A 25,178-nucleotide genomic window follows, 5' to 3' on the forward strand; every position below is an offset into this window, starting at 1 on the left:
TCAATTAAATTCAGTGGATCACACCCACACACACAAAGTAGAAGTGAGACTAGTTGGGAAAGGCGTTCAGTGGGTGGGGGTGGGGAACAAGAGAAAGTAATAGGAAGTGAATATGATCAATACACTAAATACATGTACAAATATTGTCAATAAATAAACAGTTATTGGGCCCAGGTTGTAGCTCAGTGAGTACAGCACATGCCTAGCATGCAAAAGCCCTGGATTCAACCCCTAGTACTACATAAATTAAGCATGGTAGGACACACATGTAATCCCAGCACTTGGTAGGCAGAGGCAGAGAATCATAAATTTAAGGCCATCCTCAACTATATAGTGAGTAAAAGCTGAGTCTGGGATATATGAGATTCTGTCTCAAAAAATAATTTAGGTATAGGTTGTTTTCTAACAAGCCTGAGAGCAAGGAAGAAAATGATTTGTCAAAGGTGAGACCTTGTCTCTCAAGTCAGTGTTTCCTTTCTTTTCTCTAGAACTGTTTTTCACTAGCTAATGACTTCAGACACATGACTCATTTCATGTACATGGTACTTTCTATCAGTGTCAGCAATGTGTCTGGGAGACAAAGAAGAGGGCACTTGGTGGCTGAATCCACTACAAAAGCATATGCATTTTTTTCTTCAAAGAAGAAAGGACAATTCCTGTAAAAGTCATGTCATTATTGCTTCTGCTGGTGTCTTATCCTATAATCTGCAGGAATAAAACAAACTATTTGGGGCATAGAGCACCAGATAATAACGAGAACACAGGATTGAGTTTCCTCACCATCAATCTGTAGTTACAGTATATTAATTAGAGAAGACACTACTACCAACTTTTGACTTTATTTTTACTTAATTTATATTTTAAAGTATTTTATTTGTTTGCAAACAGAGACAGGGAATGAATGAAAGAAAGAATGGGTGCACCTAGGCCTCTTTTGACTGGAAATGAACTCCAGATGCACGCTCCACTTTATGCATCCATCTGGCTTTTACGTGCGGGGAATAGGACTCAGGCTGTCAGGCTTTGCAAGCAAGTGCCTTGAACAGCCATTTCTCCAGCCAGGGCTTCATATTTTCCAAGCTGGCCTGGAACTTACTATGTAGCCCAAGATAACCTTTAATTTCTTTCTGATCCTACTGCCTTCACCTCCCAAGTGCACTATCACACCAGGGTTATGTGGTGCTGGTGACTGAACCCAGGACTTTATGCATGGTAGGCTAGCAATTTACTAACTGAGCTACATCTCCAACCCATTTTGTTTTTCCTTATATATCTCTGGCTGTCTTCAAGCCTGTGGTGATCCTACTACTACTGCTTCTCAAGCGCTGGGGTTATAGGCACACACCCTCACACATGGCAAAGAGTTTTTCTCAAGCTATTTTTACCACCATGGGCTTGTTTTTGCACATTGACTTACACATAAATGTGTGACTTGTGTCCTTACACATATATTTTTAGATAGGTATTTTCAGGATGTAGTGAGTTGTAGGTATTTTCAGGATGTAGTGAGCTGTCTACAGAATCATTGAAAAGCCATTTTTAAATCCATGTAGGGGCTGGAGAGATGGTTTAGCGGTTAAGGTGCTTGCCTGCAAAGCCAAAGGACCCAGGTTCAATTCCCTAGGACCCACGTAAGCCAGATGCACAAGGTGGCACATGCTTCTGGAGTTCATTTGCAGTGTCTGGAGGTCCTTGAGCACCCATTCTTTCTCTCTCTCTATCAACATCATTCTCTATCTCTCAAATAAATATTATAAAAATATATAAATATTAAAATACACATATATTGTCTACTTGCAGTAGGAAATTTAAAAAAATATATTTATTTGCAAACATAGAGACAAAACAAAGAGTGTGAGAGAGAGAATGGGTGCACTAGGGCCTCTTGCCACTGCAAACACACTCCAGATGCATGTGCCACTTAGTACATCTGGCATTAGCTGGGAAAAAGATTGAATCCGGGCAGTCAGACTGTGCAAGCAAGCACCTTTAACTGCTAAGCCATCTCTCCAGCCTGCAGCAGCAATTTCTTTTTTTGATTTTTCAAGGTAGGGTCTTGCTCTAGCCCAGGCTATAATTCACTTTGTCGTCTCCTACTTCTGCCTCCTGATTAAAGGCGTGCACTACCACATCCAGCTGGAAAAGTTTTTTTTTTCCCAGATGGGGTCTCACTCTAGTCCAGGCTGACCTGGAATTCACTATGTAGTCTCAGGGTGGCCTTGAACTCATGACAATCCTCCTACCTTTTCCTGCTCAGTGCTGGGATTAAAGGTATCTGCCACCAGACCTGGCTTGGAATTTTTTTTTTTTTTTTTACAAATATAAAAGTAGGGCTCAGTGGTTAAAGCTCTTGCTTGCAAAGTCTGCCAGCTTGAGTTCAATTCCCCACTACCCATGTAAAGCCACACGCATCTGGAGTTCATTTGCACACCCACTCCCCACTCCTCTGCTTGCAAATAAATAAATTTAAGAAAAGCACTCATAAACGTGTATAGAAAAATTTAAAAAAACATGTAATATGGATACCAATCACATAAAGATCATATGCAATTGGGCATGCCACCTAGTCAATGTATCAAACTTTTCTTTTCTTTTCTTTTCTTTTTTTTTTTTTTTTTTTTTTGTTTTTTCCAGGTAGGGTCTCACTCTGGCTCAGGCTGACCTGGAATTCACTATGTAGTCTCAGTGTGGCCTTGAACTCACGGCGATCCTCCTACCTCTGCCTCCCGAGTGCTGGGATTAAAGGCATGCGCCACCACGCCCAGCTATCAGACTTTTCTTAAGGCCAGTGAGGACAATTTTGAATAGCTCTCTAGTCCTGAGGAATCCCCTAATAAGCTATAGTAGGGAAATGAGAAAATACAGAAATTTTGACAGGTGCCACCTTCTTGCATGTGTGGGATGATGACCAGGGTATCAAGTCGCACTGGAACCCAAAATCCACCCTGTCTGAGCTTTACTTTTCTCCTGTAACTACATGAAACAGCCGTGGAAACGCAACGCAACTGTGACTTTCGTGTATTTACTATGGGTTTCCTTGGCGGGACCGCAAGTTCTTCAAAAAGTACAGACCTGAATCTTGACGTCCCCAGCGTTGGACGCGACGCTGAAACATCTTCACGAAACCTCAGCTTCCTGACGCCCAATCAGTGGTTCTTACTGAGCCCTCCTTAGCCTTGCCGCGGGTTAAAAACCTTCCTCCTACTTTTTCTAAAAGACGGTATACTTCATACACTTAAATCTCCAAGTGCAATTTTAGTTTGACCAGAACCCCTGGTTCGTCCCAGAGCGCTGGCCGGGCCTGAAATGCACAGAGAAGTGGAGGTCGCTGTCCACGGACTCAGTCCACGGCTCTGAAACGCAGGTCTTCAAACTCGGGCGGGGTCGCCGAAAGCCCCACGCCCCCGCCTCGCCCCTCCCTTCCCCGCCTCGCCCCTTCCCACCCCGCCCCTCCCCGCCCCTCCTCTCCCCGTCCCTCTCCTCCCCTCCCTTCCCCTCCCCGCGCGGCTTGTTTACTCCCCGGCGCAGCCTAGTTCGACCCCTGAAGCCCGCCCTCGCGCGCCTCCTATTGGTCGAGATGTCGCGAAGGTCAGCGCCGATTGGCCAGAGGAGGCGGAGGCGCGGGGCGAGCGGGGTAGGCTGCGCGAGAGGCCGAGAGGGGGCAGCAGGCGATGGCGGCGGCAGTAGGGGCGGCAGGTCGGCTAGGTTGGGTGCTGGCCGCGCTCTGCCTGGGCAACGCCGCGGGGGAGGTGACGCCGGGCTCAGAACTGCTGGGCTTCTGCTTGGAGGAGGACGGAGCGTCGGGCGCTGGGCTAGTGCGTGGAGTGGCCGCGCCCGAGGCTACCTTCCGCCTCCGACTCTTCGGTTCAGGCTTTGCCAACAGCTCTTGGACCTGGGTGGCCCCCGAAGGGGCCGGCTGCCCGGAGGGCGAGCTGGCTGCAGCGCCTGAGGAGGCGGCGGCGGCCCCCGCGGGCGAGTGGCGCGCGCTGTTGCGCCTGCGCGCCGAGGCCGGGCGCCCGCGCTCCGCGCTGCTGGCTGTGCGCGTGGAGCCGGGCGGCGGGGCCGAGGAGGAGGCGGCGCCGCCCTGGGCGCTGGGCCTGGGGGCGGCGGGGCTGCTGGCGCTGGCGGCTTTGGCGCGCGGCCTGCAGCTGAGTGTGCTGGCGCTGGCGCCGGCTGAGGTGCAGGTGCTGCGCGAGAGCGGCTCGGAGGCGGAGCGTGCGGCCGCGCGGCGCCTGGAGTCCGCGCGCCGCTGGTCCGGCTGTGCTCTGGGCGCGCTGCTCTTGGTCACCAGCCTGGCCCAGGCGGCGCTGGCCGTGCTGCTGTACCGCGCCGCGGGCCAGCGCGCCGTGCTCGCTGTGCTGGGCTGCGCGGGGCTTGTGTTCCTGGTGGGCGAGGTGCTGCCGGCCGCCGTGAGCGGGCGCTGGGCGCTGGCGCTGGCGCCCCGCGCGCTGGGCCTCAGCCGCCTGGCGGTGCTGCTCACCTTGCCCGTGGCACTGCCGGTGGGGCAGCTGCTCGAGCTGGCCGCTCGGCCTGGACGACTGCGCGAGCGCGTGCTGGAGCTGGCGCGGGGCGGCGGCGACCCGTACGGCGACCTCAGCAAGGGCGTGCTGCGCTACCGGACCGTTGAGGAGGTGCTCACGCCCCTCGAAGACTGCTTCATGCTGGACTCCAACGCTGTTCTGGACTTCGGCGTGCTGGCCAGCATCATGCAGAGCGGGCACACGCGCATCCCGGTGTATGAGGAGGAGCGCTCCAACATCGTGGACATACTCTACCTCAAAGACTTGGCCTTCGTGGACCCCGAGGACTGTACGCCTCTCAGCACCATCACCCGCTTCTACAATCACCCACTCCACTTCGTCTTCAACGACACCAAACTGGACGCCATTCTGGAGGAGTTCAAGCGAGGTACGTAAGGATCGCTTAGCACCTGTAAAAGGGGTTGGAATATGTAACTTCTCAAGGAAAGCCCCCCGCATCCTCAGTGGAATGCTCCCCTTTTCAGAAAACGATGGTCTTGCATCTGGGAGTACTTAGAACTATTTAAAAACTTTGATTCTGAGGAGAAAGTGCATACAATCTGCCTAAACCTGTACCCTGTAATTCCAGAACTCGGGGCCTGGCACAGGAGATTCGGAAAGTCTAGTTTACATAGTGAGACCCTGTCTCCAAAAACAGAAAAAGAAAAAAAGTACTGAGGATGTAACTCGGTTGGTATAGATCCCTGGGTTGGATCTGCAGCACCACATAAACCAGACATTTTGGCTCAAACCTGTAATCCCAGCATTTAGGAGGTGGAGGCAGAAGGATCAGAAGTTCAGAGTCATCTTCAGCAGTCTAGCGTCAGGCTAGCCTGGGTTAGGGATCCTTTCAGTAAAGGGGAAAAAAAGGGGGTGGGGTAGTGATGGCTTAGCGGTTGGTTAAGGCGCTTTCCTGGGAAAGCTAAGGACCCAAATTCCACTCTTCAGATCTCACATAAGCTAGACGCACAAGGTGTCTGGAGTTCAGTTACAGTGGCTGGAGGTCCTGGCATGCCAATTTTCCCTCCTCCCCTCTCTCTCGCTCGAATTTTTTTTTTTTTTTAAAGGGGACCAGTCTGTTGGGCTTGCCTCAAAAAACAAAAATAAAAATTATAGCTCACATCCTTAAGGAGACTGGGGTAGGATGATGATCCTTGACTTTGAGGCTAGCCTGGGCCAGAATGAGATCCTGCCTCAAAAACAACAAAAAGGAAAAAAGAATAAAAGCAAGCAAGCTAGCACCTTAATACCCTTTCAGGATAGCCCGTTTGGGGAAGGTATGTTTATTTGGCATACCCCAGGTCATTTTTGTGCATTTGGGCTTACAAGTTGAGCCAAGCTCTTGCATAGGAACTAAAAGGACAGAAAAAGCAGTGTGGAAGGTATTATTTGCATCCATTCAGTATCAAATTAGTGGGTCTATGATGTTTCCTGGGCCTTCCAGAATGGGACTTTCCTACAGGTATTGAGAAAACTTTCCCTTTGATTTCATCAAAAAATATTATGAATCCTGATTTAATCTTCCTGCTTGGCTTGGTTGTGGGTTTTTTCCCTTCCCCTTTAGTTTTCAATTGTTTTTCAGTGCTAGCAATTAACATTAGGGCACTCACTGTTCTGAGCCATACCCCCAGCACCAAACTCCCCTTTTTTCTTTGCATGGGGAGGTCAGAGTCCAATTCAGATGTCTTCATTACTTTCCACCGTATTATTTGAGGCAGGGTCTCTTTCTGAACCTAGAGCTCACCAGTTCAGTTAGACTAGCTAGCTAGCAAGCCCTAAAATTCTTCTCTCTCATCCCCAGTACTGGGATTACAGGCAGGTGCATATTATATGGGTTGTGGGGGGGGAGAACTCAGGTTCTCCCTTAACTCTGCATCTTTCACCCCTCCTTTCACTGGTTTGTGTGAATGACTATTAAAATTGAAAGTTTAAACTGTGAGGCTCTCCCAGATGTGAAGGTATGGGTTTCTCTGCATGCTTCTCAGTCATTGTCCTTGGAGAGCTTTTCTGAACCTGAGAGCTCACTGGCTATCAGCTTCTCACATAATGATTCTTAAAAAAAAAAAAAAAAAAAAAAATATATATATATATATATATATATATATATATATATTTGTTTATTTGAGAAAGAGTGAAAAAGGAGAGAATGGGTGTTCTAGGGCCTCTTAGCCACTGTAAACACACACCAGATGCATGTGCTACCATGTGCATGTGGTTTACATGGGATCTGGAGAATTGAACCTGGGTCCTTAGGCTTGGCAAGCAAGTGTCTTAACTGCTAAGCCATCTCACCTGCCCCTGTTTCTTCTTTGATTTTTAGTATTTTAAAATATTTTTATTTGAGAGAGTGAGCAAGAACAGTGTGTGCACCAGGGCTTCCAGCCACTGTAAACGAACTCCAGACACATGTGCCACCTTTTGCATCTGGCTTATGTGGGTCCTGGGGAATTGAACCTGGGTCATTGGGCTTTGCAGGCAAATGCCTTAACTGTTAAGCCATCTCTACAGTCTCCCCCCACTCCTTTTAAAAAAAAGTATTTTTTTATTTGAGAGAAATAGAATGAGGCAGAGATAGAGCAAGAATGAGCATGGGCACACCAGGTCTTCTTTCTGCCACTGCAGATGCATTCCAGACGTATATGCCATTTTGTGCATTTATTTGGCTTTCCATGTGTGTAGTGGGGAATTGGACTCAGGTCATCAAACTTTGTAAGCAAGTGCCTTTTAACTGCTGAGCCATCTGTCCAGACCTCCCTTCATTCTTGTTTTCAGAAGCAAGGTCTATGTGGGGAGGGCTGGGTGGGGGTGACCTCCATTCTTGTTTTCAGAAGCAAGGTCTATGTGTGTGTGGGTCATGGGGGGGAGGGGGGGTGGGTTGCTGCTTGTGTGTTGCTTGCTGAACTTGGACTTGATTGCCAGGTCGGTAAGTTAGAAGTGGTACTGTCCAAATAGTTTTTTTTTACTCGTCAGTGGCTGTCATGGACATCAGTGATTAAGGGGATTTAGATGAAGTGCCAGAGGGGACATTAGGAGGTAGAATAGGGGACATTTGCTGGTTGACTGAAGCTGAATAGTGAGAGGGAGCGCTGGACCCGCCTTGGGGTGGAATTTGTGTCCTTGCAATGTCCCAAGAGGCAGATTCCTGTCATGCAGCTCATGTGAAATGAAAGACACAAGGGGGAGGGGAAGATCTTGATGTCAGGACCTAAGTGCTCCCTTGAGCCACAGGAATGGAGCAGAGACCCTCAACTTCTTGGGGGTACAAGCATGTAAGTCACTGTGTGTGCGTGTGTTTAATGAGGAGGAAGTGCTGGAAAAGTCAGGAGGGTGCAGGCTTATGGATCATGGGAGGAAGAGGAGCCGCAAAGGCTTAAGATATCTTGGAAGTCAAGGGAAGAGACTATTGTTCAAAGGAAGGTAAGGGATCAGGAGAGAAGGTCAGCAGTCAGGATGCCCTTGATTCTGTTCTGTGCATTGAACCCAGAGCCTTGCACACACTAGGCAAATAACTCTTTATCACTGAGCCTCTGCCCGTAACCTTTGCAGGAGCAGATTTGATCTTGGGGCAGTGGACCGCCCTCTACTAAGCAGGGCTGCAATGTAGAACCCAGGGAGGACCAAGGGATGTAGATAGAGAATGTATGGCAGGGGAAAGAAGTGCCCTTGGGTTTTAGAAAGGGCAGTAGAGTGGGTTCTGGTTGACATGTCAGTAGGAAGGAAGCCAGGAAAGGCCATAATTTGGTTCTAAGTGAGTGGCCTCCCAACAGCTCTGGAGGACCAAGCAGGCAGGTTTCAAACACCTGATGCTGAAGAATTTGCAGATTTGAGTGATTTTTCTGTTCTAATAGACTGTTTCTGGAAATCAAATGGGCCTTTTCTGTCCCTGTTCCCCTTAACAAATTTCTTGCTCCTATGGTGAGGCTTTTCTTTCTGAGATCCTATGTTTTTTCTTATGTAGGTTCTTTTTGTCCTAGCCCTTTTAATGCATTTTTCTGTTTAAACAGAGATGATATCACAATCACCCTGCTATGTAAGGTTTTAAAGATCAGTCCCTTACTATCTGCCAAGCATCTGAGGCTGATTTCCTGGAGATGGAGTCCCTGGCATCTTGTCCAGTACCATTTGGGGCTCTGCTCCTCTTACTCCTCAAGCACTGCACAGCTCAGGAGCTTGTTAAGCTGGAGATGCCCCTCAGTGCAGAATTAAGACACAGTGGAGCCGGGTATGGTGGTACCCATCTTTAATCCCAGCACTTGGAAGGCAGAGGTAGGAGGATTACCGTGAATTTGAGACCACCCTCTTCATAGTTAATTCCAGGTCAGCCTGGATCAGAGTGAGACCCTACCTTGGAAAACAAAAAAACAAAACAAATCAAAACCAAAAAAAGACCCAGTGATCAGTGATCGTTTTGTGCACACCTCATCTGGAAGAGAGCTTTGGAGCTGCAATGACTTGTAAATGCACTGTAAAGTCATTAACCTCTGCTGCCTTCTTTGTCAACCCCCTTAGGATTCTTCAAGCAAAGGAAGGATGATGAGCTTTTCATCTAGGCTTTGCTTTCTCTCAGTTCTAGCCCAGGCTGAACTGGAAATCACTATGTAGTCTCAGGCTGGCATCAAATTCACGGCCATCCTTCTACCTCAGCCTTCCTAGTGCTGGGATCAAAGGTGTGTGCTATGATGCTCAGATGAGTCAGATCTTCTCAAATGGCTGAGGGATATGTTAGCATGTAGCTTTTCTTAAAGTGCGCGCGCACATACACAGTTGCTTTAGAGGGCTACAGGGTGCACCGAAGGGATAGCAGTGGCAGAGTGCTTACCTAGCATGCACCAGACCCTAGATCCCATCCCCAGAACCACACACATGCAAAAGCAAAAGCACTACGGGTCTTCCAGTAAATAACTGAAGTACCTCTGAGCCTACTAACTAAAATGAAAGTTCTGGAACCTTCCAGTTTCTGGGTATGTCAGCAGGTCCTGCCCTACTTACCTGCTGGTGACTCTGTGGAGCTGGCACAGCCAGAACATGGGTTCATTCCTGTTGGGCGAGGAGTAAACTTAGCCCCCTAGCTGCCCTGTCTTTGTGTTCTCCTAGTGACTTCTTTACTCCCCCCCCAGATACTCTGTCTTATGATTTGTGGTTTAATCACATGACTACTCTAAAGGGGGGGAGCTCTTCACTGCATTCTTCCAGTCTTTATTGAATCCTCCCTGTACAGCAGCTCACAGAGAAACATGGGCCTTTTTCAGAGCAGTCTGAGAACTACTCTGAAAGGGGAGAAGTTAGTTCCTTCCTATAGTGGCATGCCAGTGGCACAGGCTTCAGGCAATGAGGGAGCTGAGTTGAGGCCTCTCTACTCTGAGGTGGCTTTTTAGAAGCCAGACTCTGATTTGGGAATCCAAAGACTGCTGACCAAAACTGTCTGTCATGCTCCTGTCCTTCCCTGCCTGACCTGACAGATTGGTATTCTGTGGAGAGCACCCTTGTGAAATGGTGTCTGCTTGCCAGATTTAGCCATTCCAATGTGATCACGGAGGATTGGAAGGAATTTGGAAACCCTAGCAACCTTACACAGTGCTTCTGACTCAGCAGGACTGAGCAGAGTGTTCAGGGCTACTTAGTATTTTCCTCCTGGGAGGGGGGAGGTGGCTTAATATGGCCATTCCTACCTCTAACTTCTGTTAGGGTGTTAGAGCCTCCCAAAGAATAATGTTTTATTTAGTTAAGCCCATAGTGCTTGTGGTATGATCTATATAAAGACCTGACCTTAACTTTTTTCTCCAAAATATTCTAAGGAACAATAACCCTCATGTGCAGGATTGGACCAGCTTCTGCCCTCAGCTTTTTCCACTAGTAACAGAATGGTGTGTCAAGTGCCCTGCCTATCCCAGTACAGCAGCCACCAGACTCCCACTTATGCCGTGGAGTCCTTACAAGGGCCCTAGTCTAGACTGAGATGTGCTCTGCAGTGTCACACGCCAGGTAGCTCAGAGTCTTGTTATAAAGAGGTAAGGGACCTATTAACTATTTTCAAAGAGTTTTATGTATATGTGTTATGGGGGTGGGGTCATGTGTGCCATGGTGTCATGGAGGTCAGAGGACAACTCTGAAATGCTTTTGCTGGCCCATGAGCTTTGGATTCTTCCAGCTTCTGTCTTAGGTGTTTGGGATCACAAATGCATGTGCCACTTTGTAACAAAGCTTTATATGGGTGTTGGGGAAATGAACTTAGACTCACAAGCTTTGCAAGTAAGCACATACTTTTAACCACTGAGTCATTTCCTCAGCCCTCTACTACAATTTTTTTTAATTTTTTATTTATTTATTTGAGAGTGACAGACACAGAGAGAAAGACAGATAGAGGGAGAGAGAGAGAATGGGCGTGCCAGGGCTTCCAGCCTCTGCAAACGAACTCCAGACGCGTGCGCCCCTTGTGCATCTGGCTAACATGGGACCTGGGGAACCGAGCCTCGAACTGGGGTCCGTAGGCTTCACAGGCAAGCGCTTAACTGCTAAGCCATCTCTCCAGCCCCTCTATTACAATTTTTTTTAATATATTTTTTAATTATTTATTTATTTATTTGAGAGCGACAGAGAGAGAAAGACAGATAGAGGGAGAGAGAGAGAATGGGCACACCAAGGCTTCCAGCCTCTGCAAACGAACTCTAGACGCGTGTGCCCCCTTGTGCATCTGGCTAACGTGGGACCTGGGGAACCGAGCCTCGAACTGGGGTCCTTAGGCTTCACAGGCAAGCGCTTAACTGCTAAGCCATCTCTCCAGCCCCTCTATTACAATTTTTATGTTGATGACATGTTTGGTTTTTTTTGTTTGTTTTTTGAGGTAGGGTCTCACTGTAGCCCAGACTGACCTGGAATTCACTATGGAGTCTCAGGGTGGCCTCGAACTCACGGCAATCCTCCCACCTCTGCTTCCCGAGTGCTGGGATTAAAGGCGTGAGCCACCACGCCCGGCTGATTGCATGTTTAAATGATATTTTGGCTTCATTAGGTAACTTACTGTATTAACATTTTACCTATTTAACCTTTCTCAGTGATTGCTCAGAGATTTTAAATTACATATTTGTTGTATCTTTCAAGTAGGTACAGAGTTTTACTAGTGAAAAGCACCTACCTGACTACAGTAACTGCCTGAAGATTCCTCAACATTCCCTAACACTCTGAGACTGCAATTTTTAAAAAATTTGCCTGTCCTCACTAAATTAAATAGGAGGCTGACATTAGAAAGACACATAGGAGTATGGTACAATGGTCCAGCCTGTGGCTCCTCTGTATGCTTTGTATTCCAAATGGCCAGTTCCCACTTATCTCCATATTTTAGATGACACCTTCACACACACACACAGAAAGTGCCGTTTTAAGAGTTAAGCGTAACAGCCGGGCGTGGTGGCACGCGCCTTTAATCTCAGCACTCGGGAGGCAGAGGTGGGAGGTTTGCCATGAGTTCAAGGCCACCCTGAGACTACATAGTGAATTCCAGGTCAGCCTGAGCCAGAGTGAGACCTTACCTCGAAAAAAAAAAGAGTTAAGCCTGATGGCCTGGGTTTGATTCCCCAGTACCCACATAAAGCCAGGTGAACAAAGTGGCTCATACACCTGAATTTGTTTGCAGTGGCAGGAGGTCCTGGAACACCCATTCATAACCCCCCAAATAAATATTAAAAAAAAAAGTAGGAAAACCTGGGCTGGGGAGGTAGCTCAGCAGTTAACAGCACTGGCTTGCAAAGCTTGTCAGCTTGGATTCACATTCTCTGGTACCCATGTAAAGCCCAGATGCACTTGGATCTGAAATTTGTTTATAGCAGTAAGAGTCCTGGCACCAATTTTCTTCTTCCCCTCTCCCTTTCCTCACAAATAAATAAATTTTAAAAATTTAGCAAAACCGAAGTGGGGTGTGGTGGCGCATGCCTTTAATCGCAGCACTCAAGAGGCAGAGGTAGGAGGATCACTGTGAGTTCGAGGCCACCCTGAGATTACATAGTGAATTCCAGGTCAGCCTGGGCTCGAGAGAGACCCTGGGGCTGGGGTGGGGGAAGAAATGTGTGAGATATGGTATATACCTGTAATCTTAGTGTTCCTGAGTCTGAGGTAGAAGGCTTGTGAGTGCTAGGCTACATGGTGAAACCTTATCTCAAAAAAAAGTGCTGGCTTAATGGTTAAGGCGTTTGCCTGCAAAGCCAAAGGACCTCGGTTCGATTCCCCTGGACCCGTATTATCAGGATGCACAAGGGCGTGCATGCATCTGGAGTTGGTTTGCAGTGGCTAGAGGCCCTGGTGCACCCATTTTCTCTCTCCCTCTGTCTCTCTCTCTGTCAAATAAATAAAATTTTTTTAAAGGGCTTTCTATTTATTTTTTTTGGGGGGGGGGTTGAGGTAGTGTCTTACTGTAGCCCAGGCTGACCTGGAATTCAGTATGTAGTCAGGGTGGCCTTGAAGTCATGGCAGTCCTCCTACCTCTGCCTCCCAAGTGCTGGGATTAAAGGTGTGAGCAACAACGCCCTGCTATTTATTTATTTTAAGGAAAAATTCCTCTAGAATCAGGCTAGGCAGCTAGCTAGGCTAACTGTATACTTCTTCCCCCAGCCCTGCTTCTAGACTATCCCAGGGAAGACTGTGTTTCTGGAATGAGTGTCCTGTTAGCACATGATTGTGGTTGCTATGTAAGGTGTCTCTAGTCTGCACATGCCTTGCCTGAGCCATAATCACAGCTCAGAGTCACCCAGACCCTGGGTTAAATCCCAGTACAGCTGTGTTCCAGGTGGGGGCTCTTGTGCTGATGAATATGGACTCAGAGTATTTGCCTAGTGTGCTTATCATCTTAAGAATGTAGTTTGGGGGCTGGAGAGATGGCTTATTGGTTAAGGCGCTTGCCTGTGAAGCCTAACAATTCATGTGCAATTTTCCAGGTTCCACATAGCCAGTTGCACTGTGATGCAAGCACACAATGTTGCACATTTGCATGGGGGGGGGGTGCATGCTTCTGGAGTTTGTTCACAGCAACTAGAGGCTGCTTTCTCAAATAATAATATATTTTTAAATGTAGGTTTGTTTGTTTTTTTTTTCTGTTTTTGCTGGGTGTGGTGGTGCACACTTTTAATCCCAGCACTTTAGAGGCAGAGGTAGGAGGATTGAGTTCGAGGCTGCCCTAAGACTACATAGTGAATTACAGGTCAGCCTGGGCTAGAGTGAAACCCTACCTTGAAAAACAAAACAAAACAAAACAAAACAAAACAAAAAAAAAAAAGGGTGGGCTGGAGAGATGGCTTAAGTGGTTAAAGCACTTGTCTGCAAAACCTAAGGACTCAAGTTCAATTATCCAATAGCCATGTAAAGCCATATTGCACATGCATCTGGAAAACGTTTATAGCAGCTAGAGGCGCTGGTGCACTCATTCTTTCTGTCTGTCTCTGCTTGCAAGTAAATAAACCATTTTATAAACAAATACATGAAAATGAAAGAACTGAGCCTGGAGGCACAGGCCTGTAATTCTAGCTACTAAGGAGGGTGATGAAGACCCTATCTCAATACAAAGTAAAGAGGGAATTACCATGGGATATATTTTATAATCATGGAAAATGTTAATAAAAATTTTTTAAAAAAGGGTCTAGGACTGGAGAGATGGCTTTGCAGTTAAGGCGCTTGCCTGCAAAGCGAAAGGACCAAGGTTCAGTTCCCCAGTACCCATGTGAAGCCAGATGCACAAGGTGGTGCATGTGTCTGGAGTTCGTTTGCAGTGGCTAGAGGCCCTGATACACCCATTATCTTTCTGCCTTTCTGTCTCTCTCACAAATAAATAAGTTAAAAAAGAGAGAGAGATCTAAAGGCTGGAGAGATGGGTTAGCACTTAAGGTGCTTGCCTACAAAACCAAAGGACACATGTAAGCCAGATGCACAAGGTTGTGCATGCATCTGGAGTTTGTTTGCAGTGGCTGGAGTCCTGGCATACCCATTGTCTCTCTGTCCGCTCTCCCTCCTTCCTTCCCTCCTTCCCTCTCCCTCCTCTCTCTTTAAAAAAAAAATTGTGTGTGTGTGTGTGTGTGTGTGTGTATAATTTTTAACTGGTTGTGGTGGCACATGACTTTTCATCCCAGCACTTGGGAGGTAGAGGTAGGAGGATCACCATGAGTTCGAGGCTACCCTGATAATACATAGTGAATTCCAGGTTAGCCTGGGCTAGAGCGAAACCCTACCTTGAAAAACCAACCAACCAACCAAATAAAGATCTAGGGTTATGATATAGTTCAGGGGCAGAGTGCTCGCTGGACAAATGTAAAAAAAAAAACATTGGGGTCAAGTCATTAATGTGTAGAAGAGTAAGTCTGATGGTATCCACCGCAAATGCCAGCTTCTATCCTTGAGTCATACTGTGCCAGGGGAGACCAAGAAACATGGGAGGCCTCTTCAAGCTGTAGATAAGTATCCTCTTCCTGTAGGGAAGTCCCACCTGGCCATTGTGCAGAAGGTGAACAATGAGGGCGAAGGTGACCCCTTCTACGAGGTGTTAGGCCTGGTCACCCTGGAGGACGTCATTGAGGAGATCATCAAGTCTGAGATCCTGGACGAGTTTGAAGACTTTCGTGAGTTTGACTCTTAATTTTTTCTGTCTCAGTGGGGCCTTCAAGCAGCCTAAGGCATGTGGATACCAGAAGGCAGTGGGGTCTCTATGCTGCTTGAAACTGACTGGATCTCCAGCCAGTCCTCCTTTTCTTTAATCATGTGTGGGCCAGTATTGCCTCGTGCAAGCTATGTAGCTGTCTCATTAGTGGTCTTCTTGTCCCTGTGTGAGCTTGGGCTCTGTTAGCAATCCTGTCACTAGAGATGTTTTGACCCTCATAGATCTGTCCCCTTTTGCCTATCTTGCTGCCTTTATAACTCAGTTTCTTTTGTGCATTACTGGTGTCTCCTTAAAGAACCCATTCACTGGGCATGGTGGCACACACCTTTAATCCCAAACTTGAGAGGCAGAGGTAGAAGGATTACTGAGAGTTTGAGGCCAGCCTGGAAGTACAGAGTGAGTGCCAGGTCAGCTTGGGCTAGAGACTATCTCAGAAAAGAAACCCAAAAAAACCAGAAGAACCCATTCCTTGGGCTGGGCCTATAACTCAGTGATAAAGTACTTGTCTAGCATGTGTGGAGCTCTAGGTTAAATCCTCAGCATTATCAATACTACTATTATGACTCCTACTGCTCCTCCATTCCACTACCAGGAGAATCTTCTGAAGGAAACAGTGCTGGGACCTTTGACCTTTCTCTCCCTAAAATGACGACCAACGCCTGTGCTTTATGGCTGGGGCCTCACTTGGACATTTGAGATTCATAGCTGCCATCATTTGTGCTTTAAAGTATGGCACTTGGTCTGTTCCCAAATACAGAATATTTTTTAGTTCAGTTCCTGAGCAGAGTTACTAGGTTAGCTGCTAGTTTGCTGTGGGTGATTTTCAAGTTCACATTTCCTAAGAGGGTTTTCCTCCATACTAGCATTGTCTTCACCAATTCTAAGGAGGGAGCCACACTTTTCAGGATATTGCTGGAATGTGGGCTCTTGCCCCTCTGTTTGCACACCAAAATTACTGTGTAGTAGGAGTGGCAGCCAGGCACCACATATGAAACAGTGCCAAGGATATGTCCCTGCAGCTAAGGTGATTTCTTCTCTGAGAATTCTCAGGTCTTAGGAGTAAAGAATGGGCAACAGGGCTCTTTGCTTTGATTGTGTTTATTACTGGATCGGTGCTGATGCCTTTGCATGCCATCTTTTTACCACCTCAGGAGATGCCAAAGTGAGGAAGAAGACTGTTTCCCTGAGCACCCCTCTTAAGCGGAAGGAGGAATTCTCCTTGTTCAAGGTGTCTGATGATGAATATAAAGTAAAAATCTCGCCCCAGCTACTCCTGGCCACCCAGCGCTTCCTTTCCCGAGGTGAGGGTGAGGGGTGGTCCTTGCCCCTGGTCTTACCACCCAGTGGGTCAAGAAACCACCCAGGACAGACACTAACTCTGCTTCCATTTTTAGTGAGCAGGAGGCTCTCAAAGAGAGCATCTGCTTTTCTCTGCAACCCTGTCAACATTTCAAGTCACCGAGGGTGGCCCAGGTGGCCAAGAGCAGAGCTAGATCGGTGTCACCTGACGAGGTGTGGCCTGAGAGCCTCAGTTGGCCATGTTATGTGCCCTACCTGGCTCTCTTATGTAGAATGCAGCAGCTCAGGGACCACTGGGAGAGCCCAGGAGGGCAGCAGGAAACAGGTGTGATGACAGGCCACTTGGGCCCCAGTGGACCCATTGTCCCTTTCTCCCACCGTGGGGCAGAGGTAGATGTGTTCAGTCCATTGCGAATCTCCGAGAAGGTCTTGCTGCACCTGCTGAAGCATCCCAGTGTCAACCAGGAAGTGAAATTTGATGAGAGTAACCGCCTGGCCGCACACCATTACTTGTACCAGCGTAGCCAGCCAGTGGACTACTTCATTCTCATTCTGCAGGTAACTATAGAGGCCCAGACCGGAGGCCTCCTACGTCCTCAGAGATGGGGGGAGAGATATCCAGATAGCCACCTGTGAAAATTAGGGCTGATGGTTTTTTCTGTGCACTCTTCTGATGGGGAAAATAATCTGATCATTTCTTTCTCTTTTGCAGGGTAGAGTCGAGGTGGAAATTGGGAAGGAGGGCCTGAAGTTTGAGAATGGGGCCTTCACCTACTATGGAGTTTCTGCTCTGACAGCACCGTCCTCAGGTAAGCCATGGTCTCTTGTGGAGCCAAAAGCTGGGTTTATGGTCGGGAGCCACCTTCACCACTGTTGCTGCTGAGTCTTGGTGCCCAGGACTCTGGCTCTGAAGAGCTCACGGGGGCTTCTTGTCTCAGGACTGCATAGAGGGCAGGACAGCATTTCTTACTTGCTTGTATCTTTGTGGCCTGCCTCATCCCTGTAGGCATTCCCCAGGTAGGTTCTTCACCCTCTTCCATGTTCCCATCTCTGTCCCCTTAATTTCCACTATGCCTGATTATTCCTTTCTGTAGTTCACCAGTCCCCGGTGTCCTCATGCCTGCCCATCCGCCATGAAACACAGCTTGAGCCAGCTGATGGCACCCGTTCTGCATACTGTCCTGATTACACCGTGAGAGCCCTCTCTGACCTACAGCTCATTAAGGTGATTGGGCTACACATTGGTGTTACTTTAAATGACTTTGTGTCTCCAAGGGACTAGAACAGTTAGTCACGGTATGTGGGGATGAAGAGTGAATTCTGGGTGACTGAGATGGCACAAGCAAGACCTGTACTTTCTAATGATAAGGCCTTGCTGGCTTGGACTGGGCTTCTTCTCATTAGAAATCTTAAAAACACTTTAGAATTACTGTGGTGGTGCATGACTTTAATATCAGTTCTCAGGAGGCAGAGGTAGGAGAAATACTGGGAGTTGAGGGCCAGCTTGGGACTACAGAGTGAGTGCAAGGTCAGCCTGGGCTACAGTGAGACCCTCCCTCAAACAAACAAACATGGCTAGGCATAGTGGCACACACTTTTAATCCCAGCACTTGGGAGGCGGAGGTGAATTGCCGTTGAGTTCAAGACTACCTTGAGACTATTAGAGAATCCAAGTCAGCCTGGGCTAGAATGAGACCCTACCTCAAAAAAACAAAAAAAGTAGCTTAATGTCTTGCTGCCTTTACCCTCATCCTGCCCATCCAGTGCAAGCCAGAGGCAAAAGCCCTCATGCCTCATCTTCATCTCATACTACAAATTGCACCTGCTGGGTAATGCCTCTCTACTCTGCAGGTCACACGACTGCAGTACCTCAATGCACTCCTGGCTACCCGAGCCCAGAGCCTGCCATCATCCCCTGAAAACACTGACCTTCAGGCCATCCCTGGCAGCCAAACTAGGCTCCTTGGTGACAAGTGTGCTGAGGCAACAGGTAAGCCCTATGTGGTATGTCCTGCAATTTCAGGACCCAGGGGACATGTGAGGTTCACCACTCCTCACTGCTTACACACACACGTGTTTTCTGACCTCCTCTGACTTGCATTCTCCTATCTCCATTTTTCTCCCCATCCTTTTCTGTCTCCATGTCTCCACTGACTGAGAGCTGTAGACCAGTTGGCACTGCAGTAGAGCACAGTCAGCGTTCAGTTTGCAGGACTTCCTAGAGTGAGTTGGCATAACTAGAGTCGTTGATAAGGGGGGAAATGTCAAGGACACTCTTCTGCCCACTAAGATTGGGGTTAGGTTACTTGGAGAATGAAGATCTGTGATTTTGACCCAAAAGAGCATTTTCTTTGGAGTTGGGCTAGTGCGCACTGATGGTGAAGGCCTGTGTTCGAGACTCCACTCAGGCAGGAAGGGCATGTTGAAGGACTGTGTGCTGTGTGTGGGGACCCAGGGTGCAGCCGAGAGCCTGTGGTGTTGGGGTAGTGAGTAGTTGGGTTTTGTTAGTTTTAAGAGCCAGTTGAGTCCTTGGGTAGAGGCAGACGTTGCCAGGATAGGTTTTGGAGCGGCTGCAGAAGGCATGCTTATTTACCCTGCCCTGAGAGAGAGCTGAGCAGAGCATCCACTCTGCAGGCACCATTCTAAGAGCTGACCTTGTCTTCACTTGGCATGCCTCCCGCAGTCCAGAGAGGTGGGAGTTACTGAGCCTTACAGAGAAATGGGCATCTGAGGGTTCAGTTCCTAATGGCCTTGCAGGGACTTCCAGCTTTTGTCACTTGGATCCACGCTTGAGAACACAAATATGTTCTTTCTTTATTTTTTTTTTAATTTTTTTTTTAAAAGAGACCGAAAGGGAGAGAGACAGAGAGGAGAGGGAGAGAGAATTAGCCAGGACCTCAGCTATTGAATTGAACTTCAGACACTTGTGCCACCTTGTGCTTGCCTCACCTTTGTATGTCTGGCTAACATGGGATCTGGAGTGTAGACATGGGTCCTTAGGCTTCGCAGGCATGTGCCTTAACCACTAAGCCATCTCTGTAGCCCCAAATATATTCTTGTAATAGATCCTTTCTGAGCTGAGTGTGGTGGTGCACACCTTTATCCCAGCACTCGGGGGGCAGATAGGAGGACTGCTCTGAGTTCGAGGGTAGCCTGAGACTACATTTTAAAAAAAGATGGATCCTTTCTGAATTATAAGATGACATGCAGGTATAAGGGATAGAGACCCCCTACCCTGAGCTAATGATTGCTCAGCCCCTGTGGGCTCTGGCTCTGAATGTTATTAAAAGGGGACATCAAGGCTGGAGAGATGGCTCAGCAATTAAGGTGCTTGCCTAAGAAGCCTAAGGACCCAGGTTCGATTTCCCCAGTGCCCACGTAAGCCAGGAGCACAAGGTGGTGCATGCATCTGGAGTTCCCTCCTTCTCGTCTCAAATAAATAAAACATTTTATTTAAGGGGGGCATCAGATGACCTGTGGGCTCCAGCTCTGGGTATTAAAAGGGATAGCAGGTAAGGCTGTGCTCTTAAGTCTTGGCTCTGTGGATGGAGCATCCCCTTTTTCTAAAAAAAAGTTGCTTTTAGAGAAGTTGAACCTGTCAGGATTAACTAATTCCTACGTTTAATGTAGCACTTTATGGGGAATCCCTCAATGGAAGTTTGTCACATTAGTCTTGCCAACCTCTTTTCAAAATATTAACCTTTTCTGGCTTCATCCACTTACTCAGACTGTCTGCTATTTTTAAGGTTACAGACCTAAGCTGAGAAGGATGGTTCTCTTCTGGGATTGAACTCAGAGCCTTGCGCACAATAGGCAAGCACTCTGCCACTTGAGCTGAACTCCCCAGTCCCTGTAGACATAAAAAATTCCTTTTGGGGCCTGGAGAGATGGCTTAGTACATAAGGCACTTGCCTACAAAGCCTAAGGACCCATGTTCAGTTCTCCAGGTCCCATGTAAGCCAGTTGCACAAGTGATGCAAGCACAGAGGTGGCACGGCACACACATCTGGAGTTTGATTACAATGGTTGGAGGTCCTGGTGCTCCAATATTCTCCCTCCCTTTCTCCCCCTCCCCCCCAGCTTTTGATCCCTCACATAAAAAGGGGGGCCAGTCTGTTGGGCTTGCCTAAAAAAAAATACTTTTGACTTACTCCTTGGGCTATCCTATAAAAAGTAATTTATACCCTGGTGTGGTGGCACGTACCTTTAATCCCAGCGCTCGGGAGGCAGAGGTAGGAGGGTTGGCGTGAGTCTGAGGCCACCCTGAGACTACATAGTGAATTCCAGGTCAGCCTGGACAGGAGTAAGACCCTACCTCAAGAAACCAAATAATAATAATAATTTAGGATGGCTTGTGGGTGATTTCTTCTTTGTAATGGATTATCCACTGTCCTATGGGTATGATGTTGGATCTTTTCACCTAAGGTACAACCCAACATTTGCCCCCAGTGAGGTTTGCTTGCTCCTTGCCTGAACTCTGAGGTCTTCTGTGTTTATCTTTTCAGCTTTCCACTTTACTCCCTGAGGAATTTAGTGTCACTGCACATGTAGTGGGGCATTACTTAAATAGTGCAGGTGAGACCATGCCCTAGAGATTTGGGCACTAGAATCCCCAGTAGAGAAGTGCCTTTATTGCAATGCTTGGAAGGTACAATATTTTAAATTACCTATGTCATCTGTTGGTAAACTGATGCAAGGGACTGATCTGGCTAGCTGCCCATTTTTATAAAGAAAGTTCTATTGGAACTTACCCATTTGTTACAGATTATGTCTGACTGTCTCTAGGTGACAACAGAAGAGCTAATATTGATCCTTTTACTCAGCATGTTCTGATGCTGGCCTCATTCAGACACTTAAGTCGTCTGCATAGCTCATTGACAGGACTGTTTTCCAAGGGAAAGTTCCCCTCTGCTTCCTCCACCCCTCCAAGGCCAGCTACCACCACACTGTACTTAGTGACTTACCTCTGTGGTCTTCAGCAACATAAGTGTGGTGTGTGTCCTTCCCCAGCCTTCCCTGTGGTACTGTGGAACTGAAGCTTGCCATTCAATAGCTTCTCTCCTCTTTCTTTCTCTCTGCTCTCTTTAGCCTTCCCAGTACACCTTTCCCTCTTTGGCACATTTGGAAACTGCAGTTGATAAATGACTGTGGACTAGTGAGCATTTTTTGTTTTAAGAAAACACCAAGGTAAATATCACCTTTTCCTTTTCACTTTGCTTTGCTTTTCCCATCTGTTAGCTGCTGATGGGTACTGTGGGCAGCTCCCCAAGCTGGGGGGCATTTCTCTTGGGTGTGGGGTGGGGGCGTTGCATTTACTTTTCTAGAAGAAAGACACAAGGTCATGAAACAACTGCTCAGCCCAGGAATATAGGACTTACTTGTATGTAGCATAGGTTGCTCTTGTTACTCAGCATAGGTTGCTCTTGTCTAGCATCTGTCCAGTTTTCTGGGCCCCATATCCATATCACCTGCTGGGCACTCTAGCACACATCTATAAAGACTTGGGAAGATGAGACAGGAACATTGCCTCAAGTTCAGAGTCAGCCTGGGCTGCATAGTGAATTCTAGACCCTGGATTTGGTAGAACCTGTCTCAAAAATAGTAACAAAATAACAAAAACCCTGAGTGTTAGTGCATATCTGTAATCATAGTATTTTGGAGGTGGGGCAGGAGGATCAGAAGTTCATAGTCATCCTTGGCTACATACTTCAAGGCCATCCTGGGCTACATAAAGCCTTCCCCTCCAACACACACACACACACACACACACACACACACACACACACACACACACCCACCCCCACCCCTGGGAGCTTATGTATTCCTCATCCTTCAAGGATGTTATCTGTTCAGATTTTCTTGAGGCCAGTTAGGAAACAGTGTTCCTGACCTCACTCCTCATTCTGCCTTTGTACTACTTGATGTACCCATCTGTCTGACCTGTTCCCTTGGCAATGTGAATGTCATTTTCTTTCCTTCTCTCATCTAGGGTCCAGCCACACCAGGCCAAGCATCCCAGTGGAGGAGAGCCCTGGGCGGAACCCAGGAGTCTAACTGCCAGGCAGCCCTCAGCTGGGAATGGCTAAGCATGAGGAGAGCTGGAGAAAGCTGAACAGGAGTTTTGTGTCAGCCTGTCCCCACTCCTCCCGGCCACGTTTTAGATGGCCCTTACAGATGTGGGCCCTGGGCCTCCTCAGTGCCAGGAGATTTCAGCAGGCCCTGCCTTCCTTTAGGAGATGGGGTCAGCAGGGCACAGTCCTCAAGAAGCCTGCTTCTGGAGGGAACGAAAGGAACAGCAGTATCTCTAGTCCCTGGGGCCCAGCCCCGCCTCTGACGCTGTAACAGTGCAGTGTGTTTATACCTCTTTGAGCCAGGTGCCACATGAGTGCACAGTTGGCCGTGACCTATGCTCACTTTGCTTTTCATGGCTTCTGTTGCTGGCATCACTGTGTGAGCAGACTAAGAGAGTTCCAGTTTAGGCTGGGGGGTTCAAATCCAAGGCTTTGTCCCTGGTGTACTTTCTGGCTTCCTTGTAATGCTGTATCTTGATTTGTGCACCCGTTTTTCCCATGTGCCAAACCTAGAAGTACCATTCCTCACAAGTCTGCCCTAGTCTTGCTCCCTCCTGTGGAGGTGGTTTTTCTGATCCCTTATAGAATCATGAACAGCAGGCTGGGCCCAGTGACATTGGGGAGTCCTGTCTAGCATGGCTCAGGGGTCAGCTTTCTTCTCCATTTGCGGTGCATAGCTACCACTAACAGTATTGTTGGTTTCTGTTTTGTGAAGAGGTTACATGGAAGGCAGGGATCTTCTTCTGCATCAAATGTTGACTGTCAAGCCATGTGTGGTGGTGCATGCCTTTAATCCCAGCAATTGGGAGGCAGAGGTAGGAGGATTGCTGTGAGTTCGAGGCCACCCTGAGACTACATAGTGAATTCCAGGTCAGCCTGAGCTAGAGTGAGACACTACCTCAAAAAAAAAAAAAAAAAAAAAAGTTGACTATCCCCAGGAGAGAGTGACCATCAGTTGTAACCTGTCTTGTACCTTTCTCCTATCCTATGCCTCCAGGGAGATGTGTGGCTGTAATGTGTATGGAGAACACCAAGGAGGCAGATAGAGGAGTTTTCTTATGTCTCTGAAACATTTCAAGTTCTCTGCCTTTTTCTCTTCCTACTGACTGTTTCAGAAAAGTGGGAATGAGAGGGCATTTGTCTTTTTCTTCTAATTTTATCTTTATTTTCCTTCCACTGTTAGCTATGTGGAAACCAAGGTATCACCAAGACTTATGGGACCTTAAATTAGGGAGGGAAGGAGGATTTCTAGATGCTTCCTTCAAAGAAATTTGGATCCTTGTAAATGAGACTGAGGGCCAAAAACAAACCTTCGCCAAAAATAAAAAAGCGCTTTTTAAGAAACTGTCCTCCAGGAATATGCTCTAACAACAAATCCAGGTGGGAAACAAATACTTTAAGACTATCTCTCCAGAGCAGGTTCTGAAACTTAGCCACAATTCAGAATCACTTGACAAATTAAAAATGCTGACCCTGGGACTGCTAGAGTTAGTCTTTGTGAACACCAGGGTTATATTTTTTAAATAGTTGTAGATCCATCCATAAATTAGTTCCATATACCCTTCACCCAGCTTCCTATACTGTTAGTATCCTAAAGAACCATGATAATTTATCAAAACTAAAAAAATTAATATTAGTGCAGTATTCTTGAACTACAGACTTGTTTTGGATGTTACCGTTTTTTTCAGGTAATGTGCTTTTTCTGTTGCAATGTAGGACACCAGATTGTACTTGGAGGTATTAATTTTATTATTCCTTTTTATTTTGAATAATTGCAGATTCATAGGAAGTTGCAGATAGAGATCCCATTAGTCCTTTACCTAGTTTTCCTCAATGGTCATATCTTACAGAATTATAATATCAAAACCCAGACTTTTGACACTGGTGCAATATGGCTGTAGAGTTCTGCATCATTTGTGTCGATCTGTGTAACTACTGCCAGTCTACTAGATCTGCTCTGTCACCACCAAGATCCCCAAGACTGTTCCTTGCTCCTTACAAGAGCCCCTACTGCCATGCCTAACCCTTAGCAATCACTAAGCTCTTGTTCATCTTTTACTTTGTCATTTCAAGAATGCTGTACAATTAGGTAGTCATTTGGGATTGGCTTTCTTCACTCAGTATAATTCTCTGGAGATTCATCCAGGTCGTTGTATATGTCAATGGTTCATTTTTGTTGCTAAATGGTATCCCATGGTGTATCATTGTTCTGTCAAAAGGACATCTGGGTCATTTCCAGTTTTTTGGCCTATTCCAAATAAAGCTGCTATGAACATTCCTAACAGGTAGAGAGTAGTTTTTTCCTCTGGGATAAGTGTTTAGAGTACAGTTGTGAGGTCATAAAAGTCATGCGTGGTTACTTCATTAAAAGAAATGCCTTTTGGGCTAGAAAGATGGCTTAGTAGTTAAGGTGCTTGTCTGCAAAGTGAAAGGATTCTGGTTCAATTCCCCAGGTCCCAGGTAAGCCAGATGCACAAAGGTTGGCATGCATCTGGAGCGTTTGTAGCAGCTGGAGGTCCTTGTGCACCCATCCTTTCTCTCTCTCTCTCATAAATAAAAACAAAACAAAACAGGGTGTGGTGGTACACGTCTTTAATTCTAGCTCTTAGGAGGCAGAGGTATGAGGATTGCTGAGTTCAAGGCCACCCTGAGACT

The 25,178-nt window shown here is 47.3% G+C and overlaps 1 protein-coding gene across 4 annotated transcripts; it reads left to right on the plus strand.

Moving 5' to 3' along the window:
- The first annotated feature begins 3,668 nt into the window (after nucleotides 1-3,668).
- On the plus strand, nucleotides 3,669-24,805 carry Cnnm3 (cyclin and CBS domain divalent metal cation transport mediator 3). Of its 4 annotated transcripts, XM_012951494.2 has the most exons (9): nucleotides 3,669-4,908; nucleotides 14,972-15,115; nucleotides 16,305-16,454; nucleotides 16,841-17,010; nucleotides 17,165-17,261; nucleotides 17,547-17,677; nucleotides 18,304-18,442; nucleotides 21,541-21,639; nucleotides 22,442-24,805. In XM_012951494.2, exons 1-8 carry the CDS (start codon nucleotides 3,672-3,674, stop codon nucleotides 21,588-21,590), a joined length of 2,118 nt encoding a protein of 705 aa, XP_012806948.2. In that variant the 5' UTR covers nucleotides 3,669-3,671; the 3' UTR covers nucleotides 21,591-21,639; nucleotides 22,442-24,805. The 4 variants fall into 4 exon arrangements, with proteins under 4 accessions (XP_012806948.2, XP_045003728.1, XP_045003729.1 ...); XM_045147793.1 differs by lacking the exon at nucleotides 21,541-21,639; XM_045147794.1 differs by lacking the exon at nucleotides 21,541-21,639 and having other exon boundaries at nucleotides 16,308-16,454.
- Nucleotides 24,806-25,178: the final 373 nt, after the last annotated feature.

Source organism: Jaculus jaculus, chromosome 4 (assembly GCF_020740685.1).
Source record: "Jaculus jaculus isolate mJacJac1 chromosome 4, mJacJac1.mat.Y.cur, whole genome shotgun sequence".
Classification (NCBI taxonomy): Eukaryota; Metazoa; Chordata; class Mammalia; order Rodentia; family Dipodidae; genus Jaculus; species Jaculus jaculus.